The 24,685-nt window shown below is 39.0% G+C and overlaps 2 protein-coding genes across 2 annotated transcripts in view; one reads left to right on the forward strand and one right to left on the reverse strand.

Annotated features, from left to right (window-relative positions):
• Window positions 1–24,685, reverse strand: part of KMT2C (lysine methyltransferase 2C) — a 291,349-nt gene that overhangs the window by 40,749 nt on the left and 225,915 nt on the right. Inside the window, exons 27-37 of the mRNA XM_065883694.1 lie at window positions 22,512–22,692; window positions 18,635–18,739; window positions 17,072–17,200; window positions 16,858–16,890; window positions 16,643–16,759; window positions 11,150–11,282; window positions 10,701–10,915; window positions 8,974–9,047; window positions 7,645–7,827; window positions 5,015–6,913; window positions 4,276–4,568 (exon numbers count right to left, since the gene is read on the reverse strand). Coding sequence (XP_065739766.1) covers window positions 4,276–4,568; window positions 5,015–6,913; window positions 7,645–7,827; window positions 8,974–9,047; window positions 10,701–10,915; window positions 11,150–11,282; window positions 16,643–16,759; window positions 16,858–16,890; window positions 17,072–17,200; window positions 18,635–18,739; window positions 22,512–22,692 — 3,362 coding nt within the window. The remainder of the gene's footprint in view (window positions 1–4,275; window positions 4,569–5,014; window positions 6,914–7,644; window positions 7,828–8,973; window positions 9,048–10,700; window positions 10,916–11,149; window positions 11,283–16,642; window positions 16,760–16,857; window positions 16,891–17,071; window positions 17,201–18,634; window positions 18,740–22,511; window positions 22,693–24,685) is intronic.
• Window positions 14,966–15,217, forward strand: LOC136128506 (small ribosomal subunit protein eS27-like). The gene has a single exon (XM_065884327.1). It carries the CDS (start codon window positions 14,966–14,968, stop codon window positions 15,215–15,217), a length of 252 nt encoding a protein of 83 aa, XP_065740399.1.

The following is a 24,685-nucleotide window of genomic DNA, read 5'->3' on the forward strand; positions in this document are numbered from 1 at the left end:
ATCAAAAAATACCTAGAAACAAATGACAACGGAGACACGACGACCCAAAACAAAACCTATGGGATGCAGCAAAAACAGTTCTAAGAGGGAAGTTTATAGCAATACAAGCCCACCTTAAGAAACAGGAAACATCTTGAATAAACAACCTAAACTTGCACCTAAAGCAATTAGAGAAGGAAGAACAAAAAAACCCCAAAGTTAGCAGAAGGAAAGAAATCATAAAGATCAGCTCAGAAATAAATGAAAAAGAAATGAAGGAAATGATAGCAAAGATCAATAAAACTAAAAGCTGATTCTTTGAGAAGATAAACAAAATTGATAAACCATTAACCAGACTCATCAAGAAAAAAAGGGAGAAGACTCAAATCAATAGAATTAAAAATGAAAAAGGAGAAGTAACAACTGACACTGCAGAAATACAAAAGATCATGAGAGATTACTACAAGCAACTCTATGCCAATAAAATGGACAACCTGGAAGAAATGGACAAATTCTTAGAAATGCACAACCTGCCAAGACTGAATCAGGAAGAAATAGAAAATATGAACAGACCAATCACAAGCACTGAAATTGAAACTCTGATTAAAAATCTTCCAACAAACAAAAGCCCAGGACCAGATGGCTTCACAGGCGAATTCTATCAAACATTTAGAGAAGAGCTAACACCTATCCTTCCCAAACTCTTCCAAAATATAGCAGAGGGAGGAACACTCCCAAACTCATTCTACGAGGCCACCATCACCTTGATACCAAAATCAGACAAAGATGTCACAAAGGAAGAAAACTACAGGCCAGTATCACTGATGAACATAGATGCAAAAATCCTCAACAAAATACTAGCAAACAGAATCCACCAGCACATTAAAAGGATCATACACCATGATCAAGTGGGGTTTATCCCAGGAATGCAAGGATTCTTCAATATACACAAATCAATCAGTGTGATACACCATATTAACAAACTGAAGAAGAAAAACCATATGATCATCTCAATAGATGCAGAGAAAGCTTTCAACATCCATTTATAATAAAAACCCTCCAGAAAGTAGGCATAGAGGGAACTTTCCTCAACATAATAAAGGCCATGTATGACAAACCCACAGCCAACATCGTCCTCAATGGTGAAAAACTGAAAGCATTTCCACTAAGATCAGGAACAAGACAAGGTTGCCCACTCCCACCACTCTTATTCAACATAGTTTTGGAAGTTTTAGCTACAGCAATCAGAGAAGAAAAGGAAATAAAAGGAATCCAAATTGGAAAAGAAGAAATAAAGCTGTCAGTGTTTGTAGATGACATGATACTATACATAGAGAATCCTAAAGATGCTACCAGAAAACTACTAGAGCTAATCAATGAATTTGGTAAAGTTGCAGGATACAAAATTAATGCACAGAAATCTCTGGCATTCCTATACACCAATGATGAAAAATCTGAAAGTGAAATCAAGAAAACACTCTCATTGACCATTGCAACAAAAAGAATAAAGTATCTAGGAATAAACCTACCTAAGGAGACAAAAGACCTGTATGCAGAAAATTATAAGACACTGATGAAAGAAATTAAAAATGATACAAATAGATGGTGAGATATACCATGTTCTTGGATTGGAAGAATCAACACTGTGAAAGTGACTCCACCACCCAAAGCAGTCTACAGATTCAATGCAATCCCTATCAAACTACCACTGGCATTTTTCACAGAACTAGAACAAAAAATTTCACAATTTGTATGGAAACACTAAAGACCCCGAATAGCCAAAGCAATCTTGAGAATGAAACACAGAGCTGGAGGAATCAGGCTCCCTGGCTTTAGACTATACTACAAAGCTACAGTAATCAAGACAGTATGGTACTGGCACAAAAACAGAAAGATAGATCAATGAAACAGGATAGAAAGCACAGGGATGAACCCACGCACATATGGTCACCTTATCTTTGATAAAGGAGGCAGGAATGTACAGTGGAGAAAGGGCAGCCTCTTCAATAAGTGGTGCTGGGAAAACTGGACAGGTACATGTAAAAGTATGACATTAGATCACTCCCTAACACCATACACAAAAATAAGCTCAAAATGGATTAAAGACATAAATGTAAGGCCAGAAACTATCAAACTCTTAGAGGAAAACATAGGCAGAACACTCTATGACATAAATCACAGCAAGATCCTTTTTGACCCTCCTCCTAGAGAAATGGAAATAAAAACAAAAATAAACAAATGAGACCTAATGAAACACCAAAGCTTTTGCACAGCAAAGGAAACCATAAACAAGACCAAAAGACAACCCTCAGAATGGGGGAAAATATGTGCAAATGAAGCAACTGACAAAGGATTAATCTCCCAAATTTATAAGCAGCTCATGCAGCTCAATAACAAAAATACAAACAACCCAATCCATAAATGGGCAGCTGACCTGAACAGACATTTCTCCAAAGAAGATATAGACTGCCAACAAACACATGAAAGGATGCTCAACATCGTTAATCATTAGGGAAATGCAAATCAAAACTACAATGAGATATCATCTCACACCAGTCAGAATGGCCATCATGAAAAAATCTAGAAACAATAAATGCTGGAGGGCGTGTGGAGAAAAGGGAACACTCCTGCACTGCTGGTGGGAATGTGAATTGGTACAGCCACTATGGAGAACAGTATGGAGGTTCCTTAAAAAACTAAAAATAGAACTACCATATGACCCAGTAATCCCACTACTGGGCATATACCCTGAGAAAACCATAATTCAAAAAGAGTCATGTACCAAAATGTTCATTGCAGCTCTATTTACAGTAGCCAGGACATGGAAGCAAGCTAAGTGTCCACCATCGGATGAATGGATAAAGAAGACGTGGCACATATATACAATGGAATATTACTCAGCCATAAAAAGAAATGAAATTGATCTATCTGTAATGAGGTGGATAGACCTAGAGTCTGTCATACAGAGTGAAGTAAGTCAGAAAGAGAAAGACAAATACCATATGCTAACACATATATATGGAATTTAAGGGAAAAAAATGTCATGAAGAACTCAGGGGTAAGACAGGAATAAAGACATAGACCTACTAGAGAATGGACCTGAGGATATGGGGAGGGGGAAGGGTAAGCTGTGACAAAGCGAGAGAGTGGCACGGACATATATGCACTACCAAACGTAAGGTAGATAGCTAGTGGGAAGCAGCCGCATAGCACAGGGAGATCAGCTCGGTGCTCTGTGACCGCCTGGAGGGGTGGCATAGGGAGGGAGACGCAAGAGGGAAGAGATATGGGAACATATGTATATGTATAACTGATTCACTTTGTTATAAAGCAGAAACAAAGAAACAAAAAAAACATAGCAGACTGGGTGTGTCTGACAATCTTTAAAAATCCTACCAGGATTACCACAAAAAATCTGAAGACTGACTCCAAAATTCCAACCTTTTTGTTTCTAAAAGTATTTCCTTTGGAATTTAATTTGCTTACAATAATAAAATTGTAAAGTAATTTTTTTCCAAAAAAAAAAATAGCAACAGGCAAAAGGAGAAAGAGAAAAGGAAAACAAGGGTAAGCCTTTAACATGGAGGTAGGTATTAGACTAAAAACTGTACCTGATAAAACGAAAAGCATATGTTAAGGAAATATTGTTATGTTATAATATAATACCTTATTATAACTCAGGCCTACATTTGGCTTTGATTGTTCTACTAGCCACTTCAAAGATGGAAACCACTCATCACAAAAAATTCCTACAGGAAAACATCCTTTCAATTTCGAAATTTCCACAAATATTTACCATGTAAATTAAAATTAAAAATCTAAGGAGAGAATAATTCTCACTCATCACATCACAGGAGGCTTTGAAGGAATACGGCAGTTACATTTTAAAGGTTTGACTGGTAGGATAAACTACATCGCTGTGGCTGTGACATAAGGCTAGTACAGTCAATATTTAATAACAAAGGGAGTGCTTTTACACTCTGTTGAGTACTGAGGGGTTTAAAGAAAAACCCACGACCTCTCATTAGTGAAAAATAATGTTGATCATATCTCAAAGGGATCAAAAAGTAAAAAACAGCATAAACTTCTTGATTAAGAATAATTTCAAAGAATATATATATATACACACATATATACATATAAGACACTGAATCCCTTTGCTGTACACGTGAAACTAACACAACATTGTAAATTAACTATACTACAATTAAAAAATGGTCCCAAACAAAATAATTTCAGTCGTGCATATTCCCTTCTATTAGCTATTTAAATCTGTCATGAAACGAAACACATTACCTAAATCCATGAGGTCTCATCCCCATACCAGTAACATCAGGAGTACAGGGTGCACGCGGGTCTTTCGGGAAAGCAGCATATCTAGGTCCTAGAGGAGGGCCAATGGAGGACCCGATGCTCCCAGGATAGGGCGGGGGAGGCCTAGTAAAAGCCTGGCTGGCACTCTCCGGCTGCCAGTGCTGCAGGGGCCCCGGATGAGGCACTGCTCCTGGGGCCTGTGACCCTTTCTCCTGTCGACCTGCCAGCTTCTTCTGCTGTTGCTGCTGGAGGATGATTTCACGTAACTTCTGTCGCTGAACAGAAAGAAACAAAAAATGACCGGGACTTTTAAAAAAGTAATAGCTTTTTAAGTCTCAATGCTTCGGATACTTGACTATGGTAATGTTTAAAATACCGTAATATTTCAAAGTTTGATAAAACACTAGCTACACTTAAATATTCAATTGGTTATAAAAAATAAAGTGATGATTTCAGTCCTTTTCCTTGCCATACAACTATCACAAAACTGAACCTTTCATATTTAAGAATTCCCCTACCAACTCATGAAAACTGAAATTAGATAAAAGAATAAGCCCAATTCATCAGTGTTCATTTTATCAATTTCATTTTTCTTCTTCGCAGTATGACCAATTCTACAGAAAAGATTGACTTTAACAGCTGTACATAAATTACTCAATTTGATAAAATGAATAGCATTCTCAATACATTTAAAACATCTGAGAACATTCAACCTGTTTACCTGTCTCAATTTCTCTGTATCTGCTTGAGACATGTTTACAGTGCTCTGTGTATCGGTGACTCCTGAGGTCGGCACAGGTCCGGGAAGCTGGGACACACCAGAGAACTGCTGGCCTTGAGAATTCATGGGTGAGCTGGAAGGTGCACTGAAGCTCCCCTCTGATCTAGGCCGTGGCTGATCAGCGACATCATGGGCAACCTGACTTGTTCCGAAAGAGTCAGACTGAGATCTCGGAGTCATGGGAGTCTGATCATAGGGGTCACGAGGGGCAGATGGGGAGACACGGCTAAAAGTGTCTGAAAGACCAGGTCCAGGTGGCCTGGGTGTTTGGGAACACGCATCAGGTGGCCTTACCAAAGGGCCAGGTAAGGCTGCTCCTCGATTTTGTGCTGCCTGCAGGAAAGGATCCTGATTTGGCATGAGGACTGGTCTTGTCATTGAGGACCTAGTAAAACCCTCTGAAATCCTTGGCCTCGGTATTGCTGGTGGTTGAGAGTAAGGAACAGAAATTCCAGGTCTCGGTGTTCCAGGAGGGTGAGCACGTGGGTCAGAACGTCTCTGATTAGCTGCAGATGTAACAAATAAGTCTGCTTGTGCAGACGGCCTTGGGGCTGGTGGCTGCTGACTATACGGACCGATGGTGGTGGGCCGGGGAGTTCCAGGAGGTTGAGAATAGGGGTCTGGATTGGAGCGAGATGTTCCTGGGGGCTGGGAATAGGAATCTACAATAGGACGTGGAGTTCCTGGAGGTTGGGAATATGGGTCCTGAGATGTTGGCCTTGATATGGTTCCAGGCTGGGGAAAAGCCCTTGAAGGATGAGCAAAAGATTCATTCATCGCTGGATGTGGGGTGACGGGAGGCTGGCTATATGGATCACTTGACTGGTTATGAGAAAAGTTATCTACAGGTCGTGGTGTCAAAGCCGGCCTTTCATAAGGGTCAACAGACAATCGCCTCGGTGCCTGTGACACTGATCCATAAGGGTCCTGGGAGGATGGGGGCGGCTGCATTGGAGCTTTAAAAGGTCCGGGACCACTATCAAGAGGTGCAGGTGTCAACAAGGGTCGAGCATATGGATCAGGTATCCGTTGTCTTTGAAACGCGTCTGCCCTAGGAGACGGTTTAGTAAAGTGGTCATTGGTTCCAGACGCTAGAGGACCTTTTGCAGTTTGTTCCGAAACTACAGGAGACCGGGGTAGGCCTAAGGGTTTGGGAAATGGATCTGTCATCACAGGCCTAGGTGTGTCTGGAGGCTTTGCATAGGGGTCACTACTTGCTGTGGAGGAAGAACATAAATCTCTGACTGGGGATGGCCTACTTGCTGTCGTCTCGCTCATCTGAGTGGGCCTAGATACGGACAGTAAAGATGCACAGTTTTCCACCAGTGCAGAATTTCTTCTGGAAAAACCGTGGCTCCCAGGAGGTGGTCTTGGGGTACCAACCATTTTCGCATAAGGATCCGCTGGAGATGGAGGCCGGGAGTTAGAAGATCCAGGGGAAAACATCTGTGGGGAAGGCGGCTGAGAAGCCTGAGCCTGTGACAGACTCTCCGGGACGGAGATCCGGGAGGGAGCCGGAGGAGGGGGTGGAGCTTGCGGTTTTACAAACACGTCATCTGATGGCGCGGAAGTGGGGGTGCCGGGCAGCTGCTTTGCAAACAGGTCTTTATGGAAGGGCTGTGCAGGAGACGTACTTCCGTTGCCAGGCTGCGGGGTGAGGGGGCTCTGGGTCCCGCCACTCGGTGTGTCCGAGACAGGCTGCCCCAGAAGAGGCTGAGGGCCCAGCTGCTGCTGGTGCTGCTGCTGCTGCTGCTGCTGCTGCTGCTGCTCGTTCTTCACCTGCTCCAGCTTCTGGGTGGCTTCAATCTTAGCCTGCTGCTTACTTTTCTGCCGCATTTGCTGTTGGAATAGGAAAGAGAAAACAATCATACGGCCAAGGAAGAACAGAGCTGTCCCGGGGCAGGGGGGAACAGCAACAGGAAATTTATTCGTTTGATGTCGCCAGTTTCCAGACTGCTCCCCTATTGTAAATTCCTCAAGAGGAGAGACTATTATTCATCGCAGTATACCGAATGTCTACGGCAGCATATCGTTTATAATCTTTACTAAAACTTCCCCAAATCAACTTAAATATCTTTTACTGAGAAAGGAAAGTCTATTTTAAATCAAATTTTTATATTGTAGTAAGAACTATAGCTGAAACTATATCATAAACAGCTCTTTTCTCAAAAAGCAAAAATTCAATTTTAAAAAGCAAATTCTTTTTTTAAAATTAATTAATTAATTTATCTTTTTCTTTTTGGCCGTGTTGGGTCTTCGTTGCTGGGCGGGCTTTCTCTGGTTGCGGCGAGCGGGGGCCACTCTTCATTGCGGTGCGCGGGCTTCTCATCGCGGTGGCTTCTCTTGTGGAGCACGGGCTCTAAGCAGGCGGGCTCAGTAGTTGTGGCTCGCAGGCTCTAGAGCACAGTCTCAGTAGTTGTGGCACATGGGCTTAGTTGCTCCATGGTATGTGGAATCTTCCTGGACCAGGGCTCGAACCCATGTCCCCTGCATTGGCAGGCGGATTCTTAACCACTGCACCACTAGGGAAGTCCTAAAAAGCCAATTCTTAAAGAAACAGAAACACACACCTGTCTGAATTTCCATTCCTGTTCATGTTCCGATTCTCTTTGCTTTAGTGGATCTTTAAAAAGATCTGAATCAATACGAGAGCTGGGATCGATGCTATCTTGCTGTTGCTGCCTTTTCATGGAATCATTTGACATCTGTACTTTATTAATGCGTAAAGCAGCTCTGTTATCTCTGGCTTTTTGCTTTGAAAAAAGGAGAAGAAAATTATCTCCCAGTATATGTTAAAATTAAATAAAACTATGGCAAATTTTATCATACAAAAGCAAGAAAAAGTTGGGTTAAATAGTTGAAAAAAGTTGAAATATTAATCTTGAGAACTTACAGCCTCTTGTGTGAAAAGATCTGGACACTACCCCACTTTTCCCTTTCATAAGACATGTTTCAACTGAAGACATATTTCCATCTCTCTATTTGAACCAGGCTAGAGAACCTAGGTGTAATCTAATATTTTCAATCCTAATTTTTGTAACAGACTCTTCAAAAATGGAATGATTAATATCTCTCTCAATTTAGAGAAAAGGAAAATACCAAATCAATCCTCCAAATCTAAAATCTGGAACCTGAAGCTTAACGTTAAAAAAAGAAAAATCATTGAGAAATATTAAAAATATCCTGCCATTACCTCTGCCAGTCAAGGTAAAACAAAGCAAAGCATCATCAACACATCCCCCCACCAAAATTTTTTGCTTGATCCAAGCAGTCATTATCACTGACAGTATGTCTGCTGAAGATCAAAGTAGAAAATAAGTACATGTATTTTTCAAAACGGTAATGCAGATATAATATGCTTTCAAATGAAAGCAAGGATTTGGATCCAGTAGACAATCTTAATTTGGCTCTCTGGGAGAAAATAAGTCACCACCTGAACTGTGAATCTTATAAAATACCCTAATAATTCCTGGCCAAGCCCATGTTTCAAAAGCTGCTTAAAGGTGTCCAGGTATACCTCTTTCAAAATTCTCTACTAAACCTAATACAAAAAGAGCTTATTGTGGAAGCAACTGAGGCACATTAATGTGGCTGCAAAATGTAGTACTCTTTCGAAGAGATAAAACAATTTAAAAGTGAAATGAGTTAAACACGCTCCTAGGATAAGTGATCTCAATCTTCAACATACTGGTTCTATTAACCAGCTTATGAAAATGTCACCCTCTATATTAAGACATCATGAGTTAGGAAAACACTATAAAACAAAGCTGTGTATTAGTTGTACAAGTATTTAACATATGTTTTTTGGAATGGGAAATCTTTTTATGAACCTAAGACAATAATAATAAGATTCACGTATTGTGTCTGAAGGCATGATACATGTGAGTTTTTTTAAATACCACGTATGGTGCTCTTTCCTGTGAGCTTGCTTTTCTCCACAGCTTGGCAATCTGCTTCACTCTAGTAGTCCAGTCTGCAACAAAAGAACACAGTAGACACATTCACAGAACCACGGTAATGATGCATCTTAATCAAAAGGTTGATAGACTGCTGACAGTTGAACTTGTTCTGCCCATATTTTCATAAATGATAGTCCTGTATTTAGTTCTTTGTATAGTATAAAGTTCCTGGCACACAGCAGACCAAACCTATTTCTGAATGGAGTGCTGCCTCATTAACAATCTCACCTGTGGAGTTGGGAAGTTTTTAAATCAAAGTTCTAAGCAGCCAAGATAAAGTTAAGCCAAACATAATAAATTCCCTCAACCATGTAAGATGCTACCAGGACCAAAAAGCTAAAAGTTTTGGAAAACATCTGTACTCAAGAGAATGCTATCAAGTTGACCAAAAGGAAGTAATCATTATTAAAACTAAGCATCTCATCAGCACTTGTGCACAACGAAGATAGGGAAAAGCAATGATTTCAAGCCACTTCTATGACACTCAGAGTCAGGACAGCACACAAAATGAAACGTGGGTGAGATCAACAGTTAGCAGTAAATGTAGAAATGCTTTTGTCCATATTTATAAACAGAAAGCTTCGAAACAGCCACTGAAAATGGAAATCAGCTGCAGACCAACAGCCTTAACATGGTATTTCATGAGGTTCTAGAATCACACAGTACATCTATTAAAGAAAATTACTTTAAAGAAAAGGAAACCTACAGCTCCAATCTAAGGACAATTTTTACACTGACACTAAGTGACTTAATAGAACCAGATATACTCATCTCTAAGCAGCAAATAAAAGTGCAGTTAAAACAAACAAACAAACAAACAAAAACCCCTGAAGAATGTGTATACTGCTTTAACAGACAGCCCTGCATTAAACCACTGACTTTTCTTGTTAGATAAGGTAGCATTTATTTCTATGAATAATAAATAAAGTACCACAAGGTGGCCAAACCAAAAAGGCCAAACCTAAAAAGACAGGGGTCATCCATAAAAAATCCACCTTTAAGTACTCCTCTAGTAATTTAAAAGAGCTATATGACAGCTGGGAAACTATTGCAAGACAAAGCTTAAGTGACCTTTTCAAATCCTAGTTTGTCTTGCAACATGAACTCAAGATACTAAATGAGCATTTGCTTACAAATATTCTGTAAGTGACATTAATCCAAATGTTTCATCCTCTTGCTAATGAGAATTTTCAAAAATGGTACCACTGTACCATCTGCTTTTTTCAAATGGGCTAGACAGTTGGGAAGAAGGGGAAATAATTCTGAGTTAGTTTCAATGTGAACAATACTTAGAATGGAGTCTGATTTAGCCTAACTTAATACTTCTGATTAAATGATAAGCTTTTTATTCTAGGAATTTTCTTGTACAATTACACATATAACACAACACTGACTTCCATGTATTTAAAAAGACTGCTAGGAGCTGCAATCACTTCATTAATTGAAATTAACTTCTGGGAAATATGCAAACCGGTACAGGGCTTAGGACTAAGAAAATGCAAGATGTTTCTAGATATCTAGGGAATCTTCACATTGTGCAGAGTCACACTAGATAAAAATTAATGGTGATACACAGGCTCTCTGTTATAGTGAGACAAGAACAAAAAAAGCCTGTGACGTGTGGGAAAGCTGGTCACATGTAAAGCAGTGATATATCCGTGACTTACCTGGGAATTCTTCCTTTAGGTTGGGGAAATTAATATTTGTGTAGAGAACTGGTGCTACCGTTGCCATTTCACCCAGGGCCTCCTCCTTCTCCCACTTGAGTGTACTTCTCTGGGCATTTGACATTGTATCATTTTCTCCTTCCACAGTGGGAGCTGATGATGTCCAAGAGCCGTTAGGGTCACTTGCCATTGGATTAAATGCTGGATTTTTATCCCTGGCAAAAAATAAACAACTTTACTTCATAAACATAAAATAACTTTCTAAGTACTATGGTCAAGTACAATTTCATTAAGCCTATTATTACAAAATAGCTAAAATGTTTGATGATTTTTCACAAAGATCACAATGAGTGCAACACACTGACACTGTACACAATCACTCAGACCAATAACCATTCCCATCACAAAAAAGATTTACGCTTCCGTAGAAAGTGGAGGCTTTCAAATACCTGGCATCAGGGTAGGGGGGCTGTGCTACAGCAGGGAAGGTTCCCAGTCCACTTCCAGGAGGCAAAGAATTATGTGCGAGATGAGGACTGGGTCCGATAAGGCCATTCACGAGTGGCATCCGTGAAAAAACATCTTAAAAGAAGAGAGCAGCAATTTTTGCATATTATTAAAAACTAATTAAAAAGCGGCGGAAATAGTTTTAAATAAAAATTCGTAACACTACTTAAAAGTAGGATTTCCCCCCCAATATTATACTGTAAAATATCGCTTAAAGAGTGACTAGGTTATAAAATTTTGAAATATGGACTCTATAATTCTGTTTACTTCATTATGGTATAATGGAAGTAACATGTGTTTTGGAGTCTGACAGCCCTGAGCTTGAATCTTAATTGTGCTACTTGTTATAAGCAGAATCAATCACTGTTTCTATAAAATGAAGGTATTCTACAATGTAACTGGCATACTGTATGTGCAGTTTTCAGCACAGTGCCTGCTATGCAGTAAGTATGCAGTACATATGAGCTCTAAAAAAAGAATCAGGGCTTCTCTGGTGGCACAGTGGTTGGGAGTCCGCCTGCCGACGCAGGGGACATGGGTTCGTGCCCCGATCCGGGAAGATCCCACATGCCGCGGAGCGGCTGGGCCCATAAGCCATGGTCGCTGAGCCTGCGTGTCCGGAGCCTGTGCTCCGCAACGGGAGAGGCCACAGCAGTGAGAGGCCCGCGTACCGCAAAAAAAAAAAAATAAGTAAATAAATAAAAAAAGAATGAATCTCAACAAATGCTAGTGAGTTGTATCAAACATTCTTCTTCACTCAAAATTTACAAACAGATGTCCCTAATATGAAAAAAACACCTATTACTCTCAAATTGACACTTTCTCTAAAGTAGTTTGGAACAACAAGCAATATTTCATCTACCATTATAAACTGGATGACTACTGTAAAAATAATTTGTTTTTGACCTAATTTTCATTACTTGCAGTTTCAGCCCCCAAATGTATTTTAATTCTCATTCCAGTACCTTCACATCTTCTTTCTAATTAGACATTAGGCAAACCATAATAAGACCACCTTGTGTTTCTCCAAACTCTCCACAAGCATATAACTCCAACCCCTATTGCGATCATCTATTTTCCTAAACTATTTGGAAATAAGCCAACTGTCCTTAACCAAGCAGTTTTCCAGCAAAAAAACAAACAAACAAAAAACCCACCTTTTTTTGGTGTACGTTCAAAAACCCCTTCCATAAACTTACAGTGGTAATCATTTCACGACATATGTCAAATCACTATGCTGTACACCCTAAACTATTCAGTGCTGTATGTCAACTATATCTCAGTAAAACTGGAAGGTGGGGAGAAAACCCTTCCAATTTAAAGACATAATAAATACACGGCCTCTACTTACGTCGTAACACTCAGAACAACACTAGGAGATCCACATCCACATCACCAGTTAATTATACAAATGAAAATGTTACAAAGTTGGTTAATACTGGGCACACCTGGTATAGTGACACAGAACTCCTAACCCGATCACTTGCCAAGCTATTAGAAAAAATAACGAAGAGAAGTGTCCTGCCCATGTAACGTTCTACACTACATAATGTCCTTTCAGCCAAACCAGACCCTCCGTTACGACCCTCAAGCTCGTCTGAGGACACTGGGGCTGACTGCCTGCAGCTTTTCAGGCTTTGTCTCAAGGACGGTGGTCCTGGAACCATCTGACTTCCAGGTTAGGGCTTCTCCTGCAGAACGGCAGAGCTGGGCCCACTGGATCTGGACTCCACAACAAGTGTCTCAGGACACTTAAGTTCACTCCAAGGATCGGATTAAGAAGCAAGATTTCTGCACTTATTCCAAGTAGAATGCTACTTCTATTTTTTAACTTTAGAGAAAAGTAGGTTCCACTAAGGAATATGATATTTTATTGAAAAATATTAAATACCTTTCATGTAGTTAGGATAAAGAAAAGCTCCCTTCCTGGCAGCGAGAATGTGATCTATCCTGCAGCTATCAGCACTGACTACTGTACCTGGAATACGACTATAATGAAACCTTACATAATAACAATAGCTATTACTCATTAGCAATTTAGTATATGCCTGGCACTGTTCCAAAATCTTTACATGTGTTAATTAACTCTTTGGTCCTCACAACCAGGCCATGAAATAGGTTATTACGTGTAGCTCCATTTATGCAAAAAGACCCAGAGAAATTGAATAACTTAAGTACACATAAATAGATGCAAAGCATTTTCCCTTTGTTATTATTTTAACTAGAAGGTGGTCTTTTTCCCATTCTCTCAAGTCTACCATACCTGGTCACACTAGTATCTTTTTCAAGGCATAAACCATGGTAAGAATTGCAAAGCCACTTCATGGAACTTTCACCTAAAGTGATTTCAAGTTACTGTCTCAATCTTCTTGAAATTTCCCTTCTCCGCTTTCTGACCTTCTGTAAAAGTGTCAACACATCACACTCTGCCCTCCTCATCGCTCCTACTAAGTTGTTCCACTGAAGATCACAGCAACCTCACCATCCAGAGAAACAATGCCTTTCACCCCAGCGGACCCTACAGCCTAATGACCGCCACTGCGAAGATCCTATACCTCTCACTCAGTGTCTCCATCTCTCAGCTTTTTTCACTTCCACCTAATGCTTCAAAAGGGGAAAGGAGTGTATAATTGCATACCTAATATAAATCAGTTGACTTAAGCATGTAACTCATTATTTAATTAAAAAGAGTTCTTCCAGATTCTGTACTCTACTGGCAGTATATTCTTAAGAAACCTCACCCTTCCAACCACTAAACAGACAATTCCTAACTTTTCATCTATAGCCTTGAACAACTGCAACTGCCTGTAAGTCAGAACAATGTGTATGTCCCATTTCTAACTAAAATTGGCCTAAAATTAAATCCATTACATCTCCACTACCCTCCCCCTACAACACAGACACACACACACACACACACACACACGCGCGCACGCACTTTGTTCCCCCACAACACACACACACACACGCGCGCGCACTTCTTTGTTCCCCCACAACACACACACACACGCGTGCGCTTCTTTGTTCCCCCTACAACATACACACACACGTGTGCTTCTTTGTTCCCCTACAACACACACACATGCACACACGCGTGCATGCATGCTTCTTTGTTCCATGTTTCCAGTTTCCAGCATGACTGGTTATCCTCTAGGCAAGCCTGGCTTATATATAGTCTAGTTCAATTTATTTCCTTTTTTCTCACATCTTACATCCACTTGGTAGCACTATCCTACTTACTCTAACATCACTGTCTCTCAAATCCATTGCCTCCTTTCAATTAGCGCTGCAGATATATTTAAATGGAGCCCAAATTCTAACTCAGTCCCAACTGCAATAAACTCATTAGTACAACCCTTCTTGCGTCAAATCCATTTCCAATACTGACACCAGAGCTACTCTGCCAAAATGTGTAACTCATCAGGTCATTCACTGGTGTGAGGTCTCCAGTGCCTCTCAGAAACCTGGAGGAAAAAAGGCCAACTGCCAATGCCTAGCTGTGTAGACACAGTTCAGTCCCATGCGTACTTTTTGTTCTGCCTTCTTAAACACTGACCACTTACCTCTCTTCCTTTGCCCTGGAAAATGTTAGAGCTGCCATTCTTGAATATCTGTGTGGTCTCCCTGCGTGTGACCTGATCATGCTTTATCCTTAAATTATTATTCTTTCAAACATGGATGCTGAAATCTTAGCGACTCCTATGCAAAAAAAAAGATCAACCCCACCTTTCCGATGGTGATGACCTCCCCACGAGAACATGCCTCTCGCAAAGGATCTCCTTCATCCCTCTCCAGAAGAGAAGAGGAAACACAAGAAGAAGAGCCTGGTGCAGAGCCCCAATTCCTATTTCATGGATGTGAAATGCCCAGGATGCTATAAAATCACCACCATCTTTAGCCATGCACAGACAGTAGTTTTGTGTGTTGGCTGCTCTACTGCCCTCTGCCAGCCGACAGGAGGAAAAGCAAGGCTTACAGAAGGACGCTCCTCCAGACGGAAGCAGCGCTAAAAGCTGCCGGAATCAAGATGAATGGGAAACCATCCCAACAAACACATTTTGGGTAAAAAAAAATAAATCAACTGCCCCCAACCTTCAAAACCTTATTAAAAATGAGACTGCACAGTGAAATGATTTAAACAACGATCATAAAACCTTTTATAAAGGAATACATCTTTAAATGATTTGATTTCTGAAATACATACTTTTAGTTTCAGAAAACATGGAGATAGTTTTTTTTATATGTTGAGAAGAGAAATATTGAAGAGTTCTTAATCATTAAGACAGCATATGGGAACAATTAAGGCAAGAAGCACTTATGATGTCTGTTTTATCCAAATATAAATCACATGTTTAGTCTAGCAAAAATCAAGGTAAATTTATGTTTAGAGGCTAAACTGGTAGAAACTAAAATATTTCAATTATGTGCACTACAGAATTTTTCATGTATACACAAAATTGGTAGTAAAGATAACATTAAATTAGTTGTACATTTCAGCACTTACACAAAAACAGTGTATGAGCTTATAAAAGTATCATTACAAATTATTCAATTCAGTATATAATCATGAAGCAGTGACAACAGGATATAGAGAAATGACCCATTATTCAAATCATCAAGAATACACACCACCATCTCCCTTCTATAGGAGATTCCCAGACCGGCAGCACTACCACCTTACCTACCTACTCCCACAAATTTTAATTCTAGCCTATCAGATTTTAGCTGTCCAGGCAGAGGGAGAAAGGAAAGCCTTAAACTTGTTCTGCAAGTAGTTACAAATAGGCAGAAGAAAGTGGATTAAACGAAATAGGCAAATTTCCACAGAATTAGGAATTTCATAGTCGACAGTGGTAGAAAGGCCACTGATGTACTCTGAAAGTATGTACTAAGGACATACTCTGTGGCAAGGTATACAGTGGTGAAGACAGATGTGACCCAAGCCTTCAAGGAGCTCACAATCTAAAGGGAAAACCATAATTACCCAAATAGTCATTTATATCTGCACCACATGCTACCAAGCATGGGGGAGGTGTGGAGGTGGGGATTTGCTAACCACTGAGGAAATGACAGTGAAACTGAGACCAGATAGATGAGTCTAAGGCAGCCAGGTGAGGGGGGAGCAGTTCTCCAAACATCTTTGCAGGAAGGACTGAGTAAAAGTGAGCTGGGACTAGGACTGGGGGACGGGAAGAAAGCAGGCACTGTTAATAGTTGCACTGCAGATCAAGTGAGCAGAAGAATTCTGGCCATGAAGAGAATCGCCGATTTCCAGAGGATGTCAGGGAGGCAGGTGTGTAACTGAGGGAAACTCAGAGATTGGTACTCTTCCATCGGCACAAAAGAGGGCTTTCTGCCATCAGTCTGTGTGCGTGGTTCCTGAGGGGCACACACCGCAGAGCCATACTTACAACACTTTTCGAGAGGCGACATACCCTGAGCGTGCGCGGGCAGCAGCGGAGCTGCCGGAGGCTGTGGTACGGAAGCTGGCTGCGTGGCTGCAGGACTGAGCACGGCGGTAAACAAGTCCTCCACATCCTTTCCTCCAAGCTCTAGGAGACACAGTTCCAATGACAGTACGATTAAAGGGCTACAGAGCCAAAGCACAGGGAATTCCATTCTTATAAACTAAAAATCAAAACACAAATACCTGGTATTTTATATAACTTCCCAAGAATTGCTCCTAGGATAAAATAAAGAGGTGGAAATATTAACAACCATCATTTCAATATACTGATACAAAACAGCATTTGACATAAAATTATCAGAAGAGAAGTTAAATTGTAAATAAGCATGCAGAAATCTTTGAAAATCATATTTACTCATGTCTTTTAGAAAGCCTAGATGTAGGGCAAATATTTTACCATCTGTGACCATTTTGTCTAGTTCAGGGCTGAGGATGCCATCGAGCTGCTCTTCACTTAACGGTCGTGAACTCTGATTGACACTTGGCTGAGGCAAAGAGGAAGGATCATCAACACCGGCACCAAGGTCTATTCCAGCTGAGGAGCAAGGTATGCGTATTAAAAAGTGAACTCTGAACACTCACACAGAACGCACTACACTATTTCCCTGCATTAAAACACAACCATATGAGTAACACAGAGCGATGAGAAGCCCGTAATTCTGAATTAATCTGGATTCCTAAATCAATCTGGAGAGTCAATCAGGAAAAACTAGGCACAATGTATCTATAAACTTGGGTGCTGCTTAAAGTTATGGTTTAATCAATGCAAACACATTCCCTGAGAAACCAAAGAACACATCTGGTTCTAAAGTGCTAATTTCCACAAAAACGTAAGCAGCATATTATTAAGACAGGACTCTCTAAGAAGAATCGATATACAATGTTTAATGTACAATTAACTGCTTAAACTCAGAAGATAGTGTTTCAAATGTATGGTTCAACTTATCATATGCAGTTTGTGAAACAAGTTTCACACAAATTAATGACAAGCTCTAAAATTTTTAATGCCTTGTAAAAATTATCCTTTTGTGAATAATTTCAACTACAGATATTTCTGAAATATTCTGTAGTCAAAAACAATATACAGATTATGTTTATTACATGCTTTATCTCATATAAATTGGTTTTTAAGCAATAGTCACATTTAAAACTGGTTTATCTACTTTATCATGCTTCCTCCTTAATATTACTGCTATCAAAAAGTAAAATTTCATCTGCTCTTATCTGGAACTTATCTGCTCGTATAGGAACTAACTCTATAATATTTGGGTAATATTATAAATTACATACTAACATGAATAAAACCATTCATTTAAAAAAAAAGAACACTACAGAGAAAGTCATCCAAAACACAGTACAGTTGTACCATGCTTTAGCTGCACGCACAAAGGGAAAAGCAAAGTTGGATTAGTGACAAATTAGCACTATAACAAATACACATGCACCTACAGGTTGTTTCAGCTGAAATCACTATTTAAAAAAAAAAAAGACTACTTCTAGTCAGCCGTCATCCATTGCTCAGTTTCTTACCAAATGGACAAGATGAGCTCTCAACCTGGAAAGTGCATAAATCAAGACCTACAAGACCCAAACCAAATAAAATGGATGATTACCACGGGAGCTGGGGGACGGTGCAAACAAAAGAAGAAACAGGTACAGCAGGACTCTAAGGCAACAGGCCTTAAATCTGATGCAATTAGACAGGCAACAGAAATTAACTAACTTGCTATTTCCCCTCTTAAAGCAGGAAAGCCAAGGCAGATCAAATAAAATGATGAGTTCTTTGACGAGGGGAGGGGAGGGGAGGGGAGGGGAGGGGAGGGGAGGGGAGGAAGGAAGGAAGGAAGGAAAAGAAAGAAATTTTTTTTTCAGTTTCAGAGAAAAGACTAAGCTTGTTTCACACACATACCTCTCACTCACATCATAAAATAGACACTGGGCAAACAGCACTCATATATACCTGAATGATCAACTGATTTTGCAAGGTCGTCTGAAATTATTCCAAGAATGTCATCATCTGTGTTTAAGACTTCGGAAATATCGGCTAAGGGATCATCAGCAGTGCCTAAGTGCAGTAAGTATGTTTGTAAAGTGTCAGTATTTTCCTAGACATTAAATTCTAAAACTCACTCATTCAACCATTTACTAAATATCTAGAATACAGCAGATACTGAGGTAAGTACTAGAATCATAAAAAGATTATTACTTCTAAAGTAAGGAATTTTTCATAGAAAAGGCACTCCAACATTTTCAATAACAAAACATTAAAAATTAAGACTTTTGTTGTTGTGACTACTGTATATTAACAATAAAATAAAATTTAAAATAAAACCCATAGGCAATAAAAGTGAAACAAAGCAAAAAATTAAGAAAGTGGCATCACTAAAAATGACATCTGGAAAACACTCCAGAAGATAAATAAAATATTAAAGGCAAACCTACTGTTTAGAAGTTCCTCGTAAAGTATAAACCAGATACCATCTAGTGAAATGCCTACTTCCAGCTTTACCCTTAACGCTGATTAATTCACTTATTTATTCAAGAAAGTGTTTGAGTACCCACAGAATTATGTCTATGGATTATGTTAACAGGCACTGGTCCAGCCACTGGGAATACAGAAGTGACTAAAACAAAGTGCATGGCCTCCAGAGCTTACTTTCGCAGAGGGAGTCTGACAGTAAATAAATGACAGCAGTGTAAGTGCTATAAAGATAAGCAATAAGGAAAGAAGGATTCAGAGTAAGATGTGGAAATACCGTTAGATATCAGATAAAGTGGTCAGGGAAGGCCTTTTAAAGGTGGTTACCAAGCACAAATCTAATAAACAAGCTACGGGAGCATTTGCCCTAAGATGGATAGAGTACCTCAGGCGAAGGGAAAAGCAGATGCGAAGACCAGAGCAGGAAGAGTTTTGTCAAGACAAGGGGCCAGTGCTTGCGGTAATAAAGGGAACGAGTGGTAAGAGACTGAAAAGGCAGTTAAGCAAGATTATGGATGGTTTTACAAGTCAAGGCGAAGACTGAGCTTTATTCTGAAGTATAAAGTACAGCTGACCCTTGAACAACATGGGGGTGAGGGGCACCGACCCTCCACACAGTCAAAAATCCGAATATGACTTGTGGTCGGCCCTCCCTATATCCTCATTTCCACCTCTGCAGATTCAGGCAGCCAGAGATGGTAGGACTCCTGTACGTATCAGTGGAAAAAATCCTCATATAAGTGGACCCTCGCAGTTCAAACCCCTGTTGTTCAGGGGTCAACTGTATAATGGGTCAACCTTCCTTGCTGGAAGGTTGCCAGAGGAGGGTGTGACTGATATCTTACAGGGAAACGCTGGCTGCCAGGCGCAGAACCGACAGGGGTGGAGGAGGGGGTAAGGCATGTCGGCAAGAGGGGAGATGGATCAGTCAGCAGGCCTTGGCCGGGTCTAAGTGAGAGGCGGTACCAGCCCACACGATTGTGGTGGGAAGGTGAGGTTAGGAGTGGTTGGCTTTGGGATATCATTTGAAGGCAGAGGCAAACTTGTGGAGGTATCAGATATGGAATGTGAGATAATGAAGAGTCAAGGAGAACTACCAGGGTTTCTGGCCTAATCAAGCAGGAAAATATTTAGGCTACCTTTAGAAACTTTATTAGTCATTTAAGTTAAGGGATATCTGAGTATTTTTATCCATTTGGACTATATTTTTACTTAAGGAAAAAAAAAGGATTTATATTTAGAATTGATAAACAACAAGGTCCTACTGTATAGCACAGAGAACTATATTCAATATCCTATGATAACCCATAATGGAAAAGAATATTTTAAAAATATATATATTTGTATATATGTGTATATATATGTGTATAGCTGAGTCACTCTGCTGTAAGGCAGACATTGGCACAGCATTGTAAATCAACTATACTTCAATTAAAAATTTTTAAAAAAAAAAAAATGGAGAGGAGGGGAGGACATAAAATACTCCAGATTCTAGATCAAATATTTCTATGAAAATAGTCTTGTCCCATTAAACGTATACTTCTCAAATAGAATTCAGACATACATAAAAATATAATTTTTCAAATTGAGCTAAAGTAAATTCTGTGTGCCCAAATATTTGTAAAGTTTTTAAGAAATAAAATTATTTCAATAATGTATTCTCTAGACAACAGTACACTTGAAAGAAAAAAAATTGGGGGATAATTGTTCCAGGGTTAAGGTCTGCGGGCTTGTTTGTTTTAAACCAATGGAATTCTACTAAACAAATTACAACCAGCGTTTTTTAAGAGACCATGTTTTAAAAGTTCTCCTCTACCTGAAGAAATTTTGTATCTTATCAACAAATTATTAAAACTGATGCAATGGACTACATTGAATAAAGTATTTTAAAGAAGGAAGCCACTACTTTTGATTTCCCATCATAGTGGCAAGAGAGTGGTCTGACTGCACAGAACATTATATTTAACCTAGGTTTTCAAGTGTGTATTACTCTAGTCCTCTGCATTTTGGCTTTATCATTAAACTATTCTCTCTTCAGGAGTTCTGTGGAAAAAACAACTTCAAATAAAGGAAACAGGAATAAAAATAGTGTACAGCAATGTCTTTTCAGTCACAATATGTCTCCTTCCAACCTCAGTTCTTTTCCTTATAAAAACTCAAGGGCAATTTCCCTCTATGTAAGTCTTTAAATGGCTAGTCAAGACTTTTTATAAGATAATCCTTCAGAGTAAGACATCCTTTAAAGGGCTGACAAGTCTTTCACTATGCATTATTTTAACAACATATTAACATGGATCAGAGCAGGTAAGTACTCAAAACAACAGAACTAAAGTAAAATGATCTGCTAACATTAAACAAAGAGCATGGCCTTTACTCCCGTGCTGGGTGCATTCAAATAACAGGGGGATAAGATTGCTTCTAATTATTTCAAGAAGTTAAAATAAAAAATAAAAGCCTGTATTTCCATCCAGGATAGTGGTAAGTTAATGAAGCTGTAACTACTTAATGTATCAAAAGTCATCTTTCAGTGGAAGGCTGCTGCCTTAAGATTGTTTTCCAAATTGAGTTTATAAAATTAAAGGAGTAATAAATGTAATTCAATGGCAAAAGGAAGCCTGTCAGAAGGACATTAAATTTCTAATTGAAAGCGAGATAAAAATACAGAAGTGGAGGAAAAACTTTGTGATACCTAACTAGTTAAACTCTGAGAGCCTTGCTGACGTTAATATTAATAAACATTAAGCTCTCATACCCTTCTCTGATTCTAGGTAGTCCCCATATTCACTATAGCTAGGGCAGTGGGTCTCAATAGGGGACAGTTTTGCAGGGACATTTGGCAGTATCTGGAGACATTTTTGATCGTTATGACATCATGAGGACAGAGATGCTGCTAAATATCAGGACAGCCTCCCTCCTGGAACAAAGGTTTATCTGGCCCAAACTGTCAGTAGTGAGAAACTGATCTGAAATGTATTTCACTTTATTATCACAGTGGAACAGCCAGTTCCCAGCTACAGCACTCTTTTCCTCTTCTGAATTTCTTGGGGCTATGTAATTAACAAAAATCTACCTAAGTTGAAGACTATTATATTTATAACTCACCAACTATGGCCTAATTACACTCCCTTACATTACCCTCAGCAAACTGTAAACCAAACATTTTCCTTCGCCACTCACAGGAGTTGATTTAGTGGTTGTTACACAGATAAACTTATTTGATAAATCTTATAGACCTGGTACTTCAATAAAGTTAATTTTTAAAATGCATATGAGGCCAAACTAAAGGATTTCAAAGGTTTGATTAAAAGGAAGATGAATGTAATGCGATAAAGAAAAGTTTGTCACTGATTCCACATACCGTGAGTTCCAGGTTTTGCTGGAGTTGAGGATGAACTAAGTAGTGGATCTAAGGAAGGATCCAAGAAATTTGTGTTCACGTTTGTTTTGTAAGAAAGCTGAGCTGTATCTTCTGATAGATTATCTAAACTCAGTCTGTTTTGTCTAGTTGTATCTAGAAGATCTTTTCCAAAGAAAGCTTCCTAGATAAAGATAAGCACATATGAGAACAACTGACTTAGTTATAAAATTCTAAAATGAGAACAGATAAGTCTGTCATCGTTTTGATAAGAAGGCAGAAATAACAGAAAAGCTTAGTATTTAACAATATAAAAATTGAATGTAGAAATATATAAATAATTATAGAGATAGCCTGTCAATTCTTTTATATGAAGAATTGACCGGAATTTTAAAAATAAGGTTTTTGGGGTTTTTTTTTTACAAGAATCAAATAAAATTATGCAAATAAAACCACACAATTCTGTCAAATATGTTTCTACCAACTGCAGTATAATAATTCGATATTCCCAGATTAGATTACAATTAAATTTAAAAATGGATAAATTTATAACAGTATGGCACCTTAATTCATATTTTAAGAAAAACTAAAACTTCATGAATATTATTAATATTTATAGATTATCTACAGAGGACAGCACAAGGGTTTGATCTACAGCTTTAATATTTATATACTTCAGATAGATTTAGCATTCTCATACTAATGCATACAACCATATTAAAGACGTCACATGCTATCAATCTGAGAGAGGGTTTTTATAGTCATTTTAAACAAACTATGTGTACAAAATGTATGGCTATTAAAGGCTATGGCTTTTTATCCATTTACTCATATTAACTTTTCTCCATTTCAATATACTTGCTCTACTGTAGAGACCACTCTTTCAAGCTGGGCTCCTTACAGCTCTAGGTCTCCCCCAAACTTCTCAAGCATCAATAAAGAGAACAAAAGGAAGCACTGGAGACCCCCTTCACTTACTTCAACCCCAAAACTCTATTGTCTATAATGTGGTCTGCCTGGAAAGGGGATTCTTGGTGGAGGGCAATTTTGCAGTAACTACCAACATTTAATACACTTTTGCCAAAGACACATACACAAGAAAAGTTCACTGCAGCATTTTTTAGCAATACCAAAAAGAGAAAACAGACTCAATGTCTGTCAAAAAGCCTATGACTAAATAAATTATAGATATCCATACTATAAAATACATCAATTTTTAAAAAGGATGTAGAATTATGCAGTCAAAAAAAAGAAGCTCTAAAATACAGTATTAAAAGAAAGCAAGTTGAGTGATATGTCCAGCAAAACATAAAATACAAACCAAGACTATACAAAAATAAATTATTTTAAAAGTTCTGAAAGGATAAACACCAAGCTGTTAACTTTTGAAAAGGGACGGGGAGGAGGTATGTGAAGTCTGGTAGAGGCGATGAATATTTGATTTGAAATTTTCACTTTTTTTAAATGAAGAAGTTGTTTCACTATGAAAAAGAAATTTGAAAACCCACAAATACAGAGCACTGGGCAGGAGATGATTTGTTTCTTGTACTGGCAATGCTTTTATCATTAGGAAAGCATCTTAGAACTTTATAGATCATTTATTTAATGCCTTCAGTATAAATCTGAGAAATCTGAGACCACCATTAGCAAGAATTTTTTCTTCATATGACCCACGATGAATTTAGTGGTATTTATCAAAAACTGTTAGTTCTTACTACTTTGGTGGCTTTTTGTTTCCTGCAGTTAACGTAAGGGAGTGGCTCCACCTGGTTTGTGACTTAACAGTGTTCAGTGATGACCAGAACCTGGAGACTCCAGATCTACTACAGGGGTTCCTATGGCCATGTGGTACCACCAGCTCTTAATAGGCCAGGTAACTCTTTCTACTGGGTGGATTATACAATTATTTATAGTTTATCTTGACACTGTTGTGATTAATAAAGAAAAGCTAGAAAAACACTGTTACTGAATTCCTGGCGGGTTTTCATCACTATATATTATGTGTGCCCCACCCCACCCCTGAACAACGGCGAAAAAAAATACAACTGCTATCACAAGACGTCCAAGAAATAGTACTATCACAAAAGGTTCCTGCACATCAAAAAAGCTATATATTACTGATGGACGATAGGGGAATTACACCTGTACACCAAAAGAAACAATCCCGATCAACAGAT

This window comes from Phocoena phocoena, chromosome 9 (genome assembly GCF_963924675.1).
Source record: "Phocoena phocoena chromosome 9, mPhoPho1.1, whole genome shotgun sequence".
Classification (NCBI taxonomy): domain Eukaryota; kingdom Metazoa; phylum Chordata; class Mammalia; order Artiodactyla; family Phocoenidae; genus Phocoena; species Phocoena phocoena.

What these genes read in the sequence shown, in the direction of transcription:
- LOC136128506 (XM_065884327.1), top strand. Translation starts at nt 14,966, where the DNA reads ATGCCTCTCGCAAAGGATCTCCTTCATCCCTCTCCAGAAGAGAAGAGG.